The 11867-nt window shown below is 45.3% G+C and overlaps 1 protein-coding gene across 1 annotated transcript; it reads left to right on the forward strand.

Annotated features, from left to right (window-relative positions):
• Positions 1–104: 104 nt before the first annotated feature.
• On the forward strand, positions 105–11861 carry LOC116377495 (filamin-A-like; the record flags this gene model as incomplete). Its single annotated transcript, XM_031839135.1, has 22 exons — positions 105–519; positions 1716–1833; positions 2152–2264; positions 2437–2586; positions 2689–3007; positions 3402–3575; positions 3656–3818; positions 4023–4183; positions 4561–4728; positions 4843–4966; positions 5062–5218; positions 5312–5501; positions 6526–6549; positions 7047–7294; positions 8505–8579; positions 9299–9398; positions 9484–9624; positions 9719–9847; positions 10076–10249; positions 10962–11123; positions 11223–11426; positions 11523–11861. Coding segments are annotated over exons 1-22 (3811 nt in total), but the record flags the coding sequence as incomplete, so codon positions are not given.
• Positions 11862–11867: the final 6 nt, after the last annotated feature.

Consider the following 11867-nt stretch of genomic DNA (forward strand, 5'->3'; position numbering starts at 1 on the left):
TGCGCGTATGCGTACATGCGTGTATGCGTGCGTGTATGCGTGCGCGTACGTGTGTGCGTGCGTGCGCGCGTAAGTACGTGCGCGCGTAAGTACGTGTGCGCGTAAGTACGTGTGCGCGCGCGTGCGTGCGTGCGTGCGTGTATGTATGTATGTATATATACACATTTACTCATCTTTGTATTCAAATCTCTTCCCATTTTTTGCTATTGTTGTGATCACAGTTCATACAAACAAGCTGTATTCTGTTCATTGCAATCAAACCTAAATGGACGACCACACACACACACACACACACACACACACACACACACACAGTTGCTGTCTCTGATTCATCCTCGTTCTCTTTCAGGAGTTGAATTGAACAAGCCCACTCATTTCACTGTGAGCACTAAAGCAGCAGGGAAGGCAAACCTGGACTGCAACTTCAGTGGCCCAACCAAAGGAGAGGCTGTCAAGGACTTTGAAATCATCAACAACCATGACAACACACACACTGTGAAATACACACCCGTGCAGCAGGTGAGATGGGAGAAGCACTCGGATTCATATCCAGTCTCTGCTAAGTCTCTCCACACACTAATGTAAAGGGATAGTTAGATGTTCTGAAGTGTGGAGTTATGAGGTACTTATCCATAGTCAGTGTACAAACTAACTAAATGATGGAGGCAGCAGTGGACCAGAAACTCCTGCTTTCTGTGGAGTCTGGTGTCTTTGAAGCAGTGGCGGGCCGTGTGTTTTATACCTGGGCCTTCAGGTCTGTCCTACTACAGTAGAACCAGCTCCTAATAACTTCATTATGACGCCACAGCTACGGGTTATTATTTGTTTTTAGGGGTGTAACAATACACGTATTCATATTGAACCGTTTGTTACGAGGCTCACGAATCAAACAATATGTTTGAATAATACTAGTGCGTTTCTCTAAACTTCATCTACTGTAGTGACACACTGAGTATGGAGAAGAACCTCATACAACCTAACTTCTAAACATCTGAACTATCCCTTTAAGCTGCAGTGGTTTACGAGGAATGCCTTCAGCTGGATATTGACCAGTGATTACAGGACTTTTGACAGGCAGGACATCTAGGATTACAAGCAGAGCAATTTTTGGGGGAAACACTTTCTTGCTCAGAGTTAGATGAGAAAACTGATTCCAATCTCATAACTGTGGGCTTAGTATGATGCTAGAATTAGATCTTAGCTTAGTATACACAGCCTGGCTCTGTACAACAAATTAAATGCAACTAAATGTAATTATGTGTTAATTATTGAGCGAAAGAGGTATGCGTTTTCTTTTTTTTAATTAAGCTAGCTAGGCGTTCCCCCTTGTTTTTAGTCTTTATGCTAAGCTAAACTAATCACCTTCTGGTCGTGAGAGCGGAATTGATTTTGTAATCTGATCCTGGCAAGAAAGTGAAATGTCAAACTATTCCTAAAATGGACACATTTTAATGGTATCATGGATAAAAGGTCTGAGAATAATTATTATCGAAAAAGTATGAAAGTTTTGAGGATAATTATCCTAGTTCATTACATCTGTGTAAATTGCCTCAGAACTGTCATTTGTTTGGCCAATCCTAAACAGGCTGGATTTATGTTGGTCCTTCTATTATATTATGCTGTTAGCCAAGGCAGCATGATTCTTAGTGTCCACCCTTTCCTACATATTTATCAGTGTGATCACATCTATGCCACCCCTCCCCTTCCTGCCCCAGGGCCCTCTGGGAGTTGCTGTGACCTACGGTGGAGATAACATTCCCAAGAGCCCCTTCAGCGTTGCCGTGGCACCCACACTGGACCTCAGCAAGATCAACGTCACAGGCCTGGGAGACAGTGCGTACTTTCCTGTCCTCACTCTTGTACCTCTGCACCTTTCGACTTCAATTCTATATATAACCTCAGTACATAACCAGAGCTCACTGGCCTTTCTCATGTCATTTTCTTTCATTCTGTGTGAAAATGAAAATGACTCTTGACTTAGACTTTGCCTAACCATGAATATTTTAATCATGCATTTATATTATTTTATTATATTTTCATGGTTGCCCATATAAACTCAACCATACCATTTGATATCTGGAATAGTCTTTTTCCAACCTGATCAAGAATGTCCGTTTTACAGTGATCTCTTTGCTCTGTGTCTCATTGCAGAGATGACTGTAGGCAAAGACCAGGAAGTGACTGTCAAATCAAAGGGTGCTGGCGGTCAGGGGAAGGTCGCCGCCAAGGTGACCTCACCATCAGGGAAGCCAGTGGCCTGCAAGGTGTGGCACATCATTTGCTGATTTGCATTCTACAAGCTTTGTGTCCATGTTTGAAAATCCAGATGTTGTCCTTAAGTTCTAAATGTCTCTAAAAGCTTGCCTCACTCACATATGATGCTGTTAATATATGGTTTTATCCATAGTAGAAACCTGTACCTATGTCTCGTTCCAGGTTGAGCCAGGGCTGAGCCCAGAGACCAGTCAGGTGAAGTTCATCCCCCGAGAGGCGGGACCATACCAGGTTGAACTGACCTATGATGGAATGCCCATCCCTGGATCCCCCTTCAACCCGACAGCTTATCCTGTCTCCGATCCTTCCAAGGTCAGCCACTGTTACTGACAGACGGTAGTGTTGTACATCCATAGAATAAAATATGTTTAACATGTAAAAAGTCATTCATCATGTATGTCTGTCCCTTCTCAGGTCCGCTGCTCTGGCCCAGGCCTGGAGCGCGCCAAGGTCGGGGAGAAAGGGGAGTTCATCGTGGACTGCACCAACGCCGGCCCGGCCGAGCTGACCATCGAGATCATCTCGGACAGTGGCACCGAAGCCGAGGTTCACATCCAGGACAACGGAGACGGGACCTACACCATCACCTACATCCCCCTCTACCCCGGCTCGTACACTCTCACCATCCGCTATGGAGGCCAGGATGTGCCCAACTTCCCCGCTCGGCTCACCGTGGAGCCTGCGGTCGACGCCAGCGGAGTGCGTGTCTTCGGACCAGGAGTGGAGGGCAAAGGTAAAACCCGCTGCAGAAGATCAAAATACAAGATGTGGTTTATTGTTCACACATTTGTGTGGTATTTCGTGTTTTGGCCCCTAGATTTGATGTATTTTGTGTATGTATTTTATTTTTCTTCCCTATTCCCTTTCTGTATCTTATGGCCACATAGGACTGATCCATGTTGAAATACACTTTCTTTTTTGTGAAGTACAGTGTTTCTGCTATCACTTCCATTACCCTCTCTGAAAATGACTCCAATGAGTTCCACATGGTGCTTTACAGATTTCTAATTTGGAAAAAGGAAAAAAGAGAAAGCACTGTCACTCGTTCTCTACATCGAGAGTATCTGAATCGTACAAGCTTGTCAACATTTCACCAACGTGTATGTTCCCGTGTCCGTTTTTTTTAGGTATTTTCCGTGAGGCGACCACAGACTTCACCGTGGATGCTCGTGCTCTAACACAGACCGGAGGTGACCACATCAAAACCCTCATCAGCAACCCGTCTGGCAGCCACACTGACGCCCTGGTCGCCGACCTTGGAGATGGAACCTACAGCGTAGAGTACACTCCCTACGAGGAGGGTGAGTTCGAACAGAACAGTGTGTGCAGAATTTCTAGGCGAGTTACACAACACTGACCTCATATTGTGTAAACGCCTCAGGTCCGCATAGTGTGGAGGTCCGCTACGACGGCTCTCCGGTGCCCAAGAGTCCGTTCCATGTCGCCGTCACTGAGGGCTGTGATCCAGCTCGCGTTCGTGTGCATGGTCCTGGCCTGAAAGGTGGCATCACCAACAAGCCCAACAAGTTCACGGTGGAAACCCGGTAAGTGAGGCCAAGCATTCCCTCCAGCCCCTTTTCAACTGCAGGAACTTTCCCCAGGGGCTAGGAACCAGAGTCTAAGTTAACTTCTGGGAACTCGTTACGCCCCAAAAAAAGCCTGGTCGGGGGGTAGTACTTTCTACCTGTGACTAAAATTTCTGGGAGCTCCTGCTTATATCTTTAACGTCCATCATCTTCCCTCTGCAGAGGAGCAGGCACTGGTGGTCTCGGTCTGGCGATGGAGGGTCCATCAGAGGCCAAAATGTCCTGCACTGATAACAAGGATGGCAGCTGCAGTGTGGAGTACATCCCATACGAGACCGGCAAATACAACCTCAACGTCACCTATGGAGGACAGCCCATCAAAGGTACGAAACGTGTCCAGCTAGAAGAACTAATCAGTCTAACAGACATTTCCATCTTACTGTCATGATGTTTATCGTCTTAAGGAATTGAAATAAGAGTGAGTTAGTTTAGCACTGATCTGGTTGCATTCAAATGAAAGGATTGGTTCCTTGTGAAAATCGTGTATCTTGGCCAAGTCACAGACTTTCTGATTTTTTATTTTTTTATTATTTTTTTATTTATTTTTTTATTTTTAAAAAGACATAAACTATAAGAGGAAAAATTTGAGTTTTTTTCAATAATACAATTTTCATGACACATTCCTGTCTCAGCTTGCCAACCTGCTCGAGCACGTTAGAATCCTTTTTTTTTCCTAACTTCTCTGAGGTTTTGTCTGTAGGTAGTCCGTTCTCTGTGCCAGTCAGTGACACAGTGGACAGTACCAAGGTGAAGTGCCAGGGTCCAGGTCTGGGGAACAATGTCAGAGCCAACATCCCCCAGGCATTCACAGTGGATGCCTCCAAAGCTGGAGTCGCCCCACTGCAGGTCCGCGTACAAGGACCCAAAGGTAAGTTTGTGTTCTAACTCTCTATTAAAGCTGGTATTTTGCGATAGTCACATTCAGAAAGTAAGAATTGAAACACTTTTAACACTTAGTATTTTACTTCTTCCATGTGTTCAGGTGTGGTGGAGCCAGTGGAAGTGGTGGATAACGGCGATCAGACTCACACAGTCAACTATGTTCCCACCAGAGAGGGACCCTATTCCATCAACGTGTTGTACGCTGACGAGGAGATCCCACGCAGGTAACACACACAAGCACTTTGAACGGGCACAGATTCTATGTACAGTCAACATGTTCTCACACCGGAGTGTTTCCTCTCATCTGTCCCTCTGTCAGCCCCTACAAGGTGAAGGTGCTCCCCACCCACGATGCCAGTAAGGTGCGTGCCAGCGGACCTGGCCTCAACACCACCGGGGTGCCCGCCTCTCTGCCCGTCGAGTTCACCATTGACGCCAAAGACGCAGGCGAGGGATTGCTGGCGGTGCAGATCACTGTGAGTATTCGCATGTGATGCAAATCATGAAAATAAAGACCAATTACTTTGGTTAACTGTTTTTTCAAACTTTGGTCACTTTCCCACCTGCAGGACCCGGAGGGGAAGCCGAAGAAGGCCAATATCCGTGACAACCATGACGGGACCTACCTGGTGTCATATGTGCCAGACATGACTGGCAGATACACCATCCTTATTAAGTACGGAGGGGATGAGATCCCATACTCCCCCTACCGTATCAGGGCCCTGCCCACCGGAGATGCCAGCAAGTGCACTGTCACAGGTGTGTACTGAACGGTTAGACCGCTGCTCACACACATTTGAAAAATGAACTCTTACATTTTAGTTATTTAGTTTGTTGTATTGTATTGTTGGTCAACTTCTCTGCTGCATGAGGAAGAATTTTACTGTTAAATACAATACACCCAGATTTCTAACACTAACACTTTCAGAACAGGACGCTGCCCGTTGAACAAAACAGAAAATCTTTACACTACACAGTGTTGTGTTATTTATGTTTCATCCACAGTCTGCCATTTTAGGGAATGCAGTTCCTCATGTTCTTGCAGAGAGTTACATGAGAAGATTGATATCGCTCTCATATTTTTCCATTAAATACGGGGCTGTGACCGGGACATGGTTAGCTTAGGTTAACCTAAAGACTGGATGCCAGTGGAAACGGCTAGCAATCACATCTTATTTAATCTATACAAAACCCACAACTTGCTGCTTTTTTTACACCTCAGTTGTTTCACAGATTAAACAAATGAGATAGAACATGTTAATTAGTGAAATGTAAAGGGGCTGGTAGGTGGATTTAGTTCCCTTTTAGATAGAGCCGAGCTAGCTGGTTACCTGTTTCCACAGGTAACCAGCTATTCTTTATGCTATGCTATGCTAAGCTAAACGGTTGATAACTCGAGCTTCACATTTAGCGTCAGACGCGAGAGTAATATCGAAAAAGAAAATTCACATCTGTGAGTTTGCAAAATGGGAATAAATCAATTGTGAAATGTTAGTCATTTAAGATTTCCTCTCTCGGTGTACTGCTGCTAGATCTCATTTTTTTCATGCATTGTTATGTTGTGTTCCTCACGGTGTGCTCCTCAATTACACTCCCCGCTGTGTACACACACACACACACACACACACATCCTCCCTGCTTCCCACTCCACCACCGTTTGTTTTCATCCAAGTGTTTGGAGCACAGTTATTGCCTCCCACCACCCCCACCCCCACCTGACTGTCTTTTATTTGTCACTTTTGTTTTCTCTCGCTCCCCTGCTTCTCACTGTTCCTATTATCAGTCTCAATCGGCGGTCACGGTTTAGGTAAGCCTACTGAACGACTTTGTAATGCAGAGGACCTGCTCTACCTCTTCTCTCTTTCCTGTCAGCATGGAGGATAGTGGCACCAGCTTTCAACATGATACCCAATTCTTTCTCTTTTTCTACCTCTCCTCTTATATATCTCCCTCCCAGTGCCTTCTCTTCCACTCATCTCTTTCCACTTCCTCCATCATAACTGCTTGTCTTTGTCTCTCTCTCTCTCTCATTATTTATTGGACAGACTAATGGACTAACAGAGGAGGTAGGATGGCATGGTGGAATGGCTAATCCAGCTTTCAGTTCTACATGGGGGAACTGTATGTTAATAACCTACGAGTCATTGGTAACAACATACAGTAGATGGAAATAACAAGACTAGATCTCATCCAGCTTTATCCTGGTCTCATGGTTGTGGAATGTGCATGCTGAAGTGTGTGTGTGACTGTGTGTGATAAAGAATTCTACATCTCACCTCTGACCTTTTCTTCTTGATTCTTCAGGAGCTGGTGTCGGCCCAACTATCCAGATTGGCGAGCAGACAGTCATCACTGTGGACGCCAAGGCTGCTGGGAAAGGCAAGGTGACATGCAGCGTGTGCACGCCCGAGGGGGCGGAGCTGGACGTGGACGTTGTCGAAAACGAGGACGGCACGTTCGACATCTTCTACACGGCGCCGCAGCCTGGCGAGTATGTCATCTGCGTCCGCTTTGGAGGGGAGCACATCCCTAATAGTCCTTTCCAAGTCACGGTGAGTGCTGTGTATTCTGACTTTTATTTACACACGGCAGGTCGGTTAAGCAGAGATGCTCTTTCACCGTGATGCCCTGTTGACTGTTTAGTGGAACAAAATAACAAGAACAGACGCGACGGAGTCTAAAATATAAACGGAAAACTGATGAGGTCACGTTGCAGGCTCACTCACAGCTATCCCAGGTAGCAGAGAGCAAATGTTAAGAATAGTCTTGAAGTTACAGAGAAGTCTTCTTTAATATTTTACAAAACAAAGAAAAGCACTTTCAGACACTGGCTAGAAATCTGTGTGTCGGAATTGTTTACAGCAGTGAAGAAAATGTCTGACTGTGCTTATAGTCTGATTCATTTTATGATGAAAGGCTACTCTTTTATGAATTTGGATTTTTTTTTTTTTCCAGCTCATTTGGCTCTGTGTGTGTTGCATATTAGGTAATGTAGACATTGCAAGCATCCCTGTTGTAAGGCTGTACTGAACGTCATTTTTTTCTAACTGTTGAGGTATTTGAATGAATTTTGGAATGTCTGTTGTCATATTTTATGATTTCATAAACTCCAACAAATATAGATTGAAGCAGAATTCTTCATTAGATAAAAACATGTTGTGAATGATTACGTCTATATTTTTTGAAATACATTTAGACTTTTAGACTTTACAACGCTCTGGAGTTGAATGTTGGGAAGGTATAGCAGTGAAAATATTCTAAATATAGTGATCTTTTTAGGTGTCTAAAATACATCACAGCAGTACATTACTTTGCTCCTTTGCTGGTTCTCCTGTCTGTTTCTCTAAACTTCATCTACTGTAGTGACACATTGAGTATGGAGAAGAGCCTCATACAACCTAACTTCTAAACATCTGAACTATCCCTTTAAGCTGCAGTGGTTTACGAGGAATGCCTTCAGCTGGATATTAATTACAGGATTTGTGACAGGCAGGACATCTAGGATAAACTAGGATTACAAACGGAGCAACTAACACACTCTTAGCTCTGTATGTGTTTAGTGGAAAATTGTGAGTGAGGGATGCTACATGGACTGAAGTTCCTTGATGCTGTTTTTATCCACAGAAGCTTCGTGATTGGGTCCCGGTTGCGCCACACATTTTCTAATTCACTCTGACTGCTGTTTTATTTCCCTCCAATCCCTTTCCATCTTTTTTACCCTTTCCCTCCCCGACACAACCCCTACCTACCCCACCCCCTCAGGCGCTGGAAGGAGCTCCATCAGATCAGCTCATGCAGCAGAGCCAAATGCCCTCGTACTACGCTCAACAGCCCTGGGTACCTAAAACCTCTGCCTCCAGCCTCTCTCATCCCGCTCATCTCAGTTTTTGTCTTCCTTTCTCTCCTCCATGTCATCATACATGGCCTCCTTTCATCAGCCTGCATCAGTGTCTGCTGTCTCTCTTTGCAGGTGTTTTTACTTCTGAGGGGACTTTTTCTCTCTCCATCTCATAAACAGGATTCCTTAAACACATGGACAGTGCAACAGAGCTGCACAATACAAAATAAATAAAACAATTGATACATTGCCACTCCAAATGTGTGCACACAGATTTTATTCAGCAACATGGGAAATATTTTTCCTTGCAATCAATGTGCAACCATCTGTTAAGCAGTGCTCCATGTCAACTCGCTTGGAAGACAAAAGCCATTTTGAGAGCGATCAATGTGGACATGTCAGCCGCTCCACATTTTACAAAATGGCCAACTGTGCTTTGTCATCCTCCTTTGACCTAGCGGTGTTTTTGTCCTCATCTCATCCTCTCGCAGCTTTGTGTCGGTGTCATCATCCTGACCATGATCACCATTGTCTCCTCCATCGTCAATCATTTCATCTCACGATTGTCTCATCCCATTCTGTGTGTTGGTGTTAGGGAACCTTTACCCCCCCCCTCCGTCCTACGATGTGTTGATTGCTACTGCAACGTTACTGTAACACCCGTCTCAACAACCTCCCCACGAACTGCATATCTGACCTCTGCCCTCTTGTCTCCTAGGCAACAGACAGACCGATGGGAATGAATGGTCTGGATGTGGCGGGGCTGAGGCCGTTTGACCTCGTCATCCCGTTCACCATACAGAAGGGAGAGATCACAGGTAGGTCTGAACTATAGTGAGCACGCCATCTTTAGCAATGCTCTCTGCGTCTCACTGTGCGCTGTGTTTCTGTCCCCTGATGAAGGTGAGGTCCGGATGCCATCAGGCAAGGTGGCCAAGCCTGACATCACAGACAACAAGGATGGCACTGTGACTGTCAAGTACGCTCCCACTGAGGCCGGTCTGCACGAGATGGACATCAAATACGACGGCATCCACATCCCTGGTACAACTTAACATCAGACTGTTTGCAAAACAGGAATTAATAGCGTTGAACGTGCTTGAGAAATCCTTCTACTTCTCTCTGATGTCATTCACAGGAAGTCCCTTACAGTTTTATGTGGACTACATGAACAGTGGTAATGTCAGTGCCTACGGCCCTGGCCTCATCCACGGGACCGTCAACAAGCCAGCAGTCTTCACTGTCAACACTAAAGATGCCGGGGAGGGTACGTACTGTAGCAGCAGCTTGTGTAGAAATGGAGAAGTCCTGACTGTACCAATAAATGTTTAACCATTGTACGCATCATCTTTTAATGTATTATTCATTTTGATCAAATCAAACTGTATTTATTTATGATTATTATTATTATTATTATTATTATATACATGCATCTATTTTATTTTTGAAAATGCAATCCCACTAAACACCGTCTGCTCACATCGTGTCCTTGTAGGGGGTCTGTCTCTGGCCATCGAGGGTCCATCCAAGGCAGACATCAGCTGTGTTGACAACCAGGATGGGACCTGCACCGTCTCCTACCTGCCTGTCCTGCCCGGAGACTACAGCATCCTGGTCAAATACAATGACAAGCACATCCCCGGCAGCCCCTTCTCTGCTAGGATCACTGGTAAGATCACCTGTTCTCAGATCTTCAATTATGAACTGGAAAGACGAAGTCCAGCACATCCCCGACATTTTCACATTCACCGGATCTCTTTGTAGCAACTTGAAAAATGAATCCAACTTTAAATGTGCAACGTGTTAGCCCTGGCCACATGCTTCAAACAAACGCTAGGCAGCATTTCACTTCTATACTGAGTCCCTACAATCTGTTTACAGCCTCGCAGTGTATGTCATGTAGTTTACATCCAAGTCTCTCCAAAATGTCATCACTTTATCATTTTATCATGTTAGAGATTGGTGTGAAATTGTCATAATAAGCATATGAATTGTTGAGTTATGGCCTGAAATGTGTCTTGTGATGGTCACAGCCAGATTTAATCACCCAAAATGTAAGCAATCCACTCAAGGCGTTCCAGAGATATCTGATCATAAGAATGAAGAATCACAGACAACCTAAAAACAAGAATACGTAAAGTTCTGTCCAGATCTTACACATTGCACCTTTTAAACTAATGCCTGCACTCATAGAAGCCCAAAAGAAGAACTCCCTATGGTTCCAAAGCTGGGGTCATGCTTTAACTCCTTTTGTTAGGCCCACTAGTTTTCCAAATATTGTTACCAATTGAAAAAATGCGGAGCCACAGGAAAAGTTTGTGATCCACTATACTATACTATCTTCTCTCCTGAGCGTGCCTGTCACTGCTGTGTGTCCTCAGGTGATGACTCCATGAGGATGTCCCATCTGAAGGTGGGCTCATCTGCAGACATCCCGCTTGACATCGGGGAGTTTGACCTCAGCCAGCTGACCGCCTCCCTGACCACGCCCTCGGGCCGCGAGGAGCCCTGCCTGCTGAAGATGCTGCGTAACGGCCATGTTGGTGAGTGTGTGTTCTGGTTGAAGAAGAGACTGCTGTCATGCTTCTTTATCCTCGTCTTAACCCTCCGCCTGCTGTTTTTTATGCATCTGTCTGTCGCAGGCATCTCGTTTGTTCCGAAGGAGATCGGAGAGCACTTTGTGAACATCAAGAAGAACGGTCGCCATATTCCCAGCAGCCCCATCTCTGTCATGATCAACCAATCGGAGTTTGGCGACGCCAGCCGCGTGCGTGTGAGTGGACAGGGCCTGAACGAAGCCCGGACCTTTGAGCCTGCTGAGTTTATCATCGACACTCGTGAAGCAGGTACACGCTGGTTAAGAAAATAATTCTACATTACTTTTTCAGTTATCCAGATTTCATATTTATTCACGCTTTCTCGTGTTTCTTCCAAACACACAGGCTATGGCGGCCTGAGCTTGTCCATTGAGGGGCCCAGTAAAGTTGACATCAACACCGAGGACCAGGAGGACGGCACCTGTAAGGTCACCTACTGCCCCACTGAACCAGGAAATTACATCATCAACATCAAGTTCGCTGACCAACATGTGCCAGGTGCTTACTTAAAGACGGACAGGGATTGTGCTGCAATACATTGCAAATCAGAAGTTCATAGTTTCGAGTCTGTATTCACGACTTCTGATCAAAATGTGTCCCAGTATGGACAGCCGGAGCAAACTGATGTTAGTATGGCAAGTCCAAAGTGTGTGTGTGTGTGTGTGTGTGTGTGTGTGTGTGTGTGTGTGT

The sequence above is a fragment of the Anarrhichthys ocellatus genome, unplaced genomic scaffold, assembly GCF_004355925.1.
Source record: "Anarrhichthys ocellatus isolate YVR2014 unplaced genomic scaffold, GSC_Weel_1.0 scaffold1318, whole genome shotgun sequence".
Classification (NCBI taxonomy): Eukaryota; Metazoa; Chordata; class Actinopteri; order Perciformes; family Anarhichadidae; genus Anarrhichthys; species Anarrhichthys ocellatus.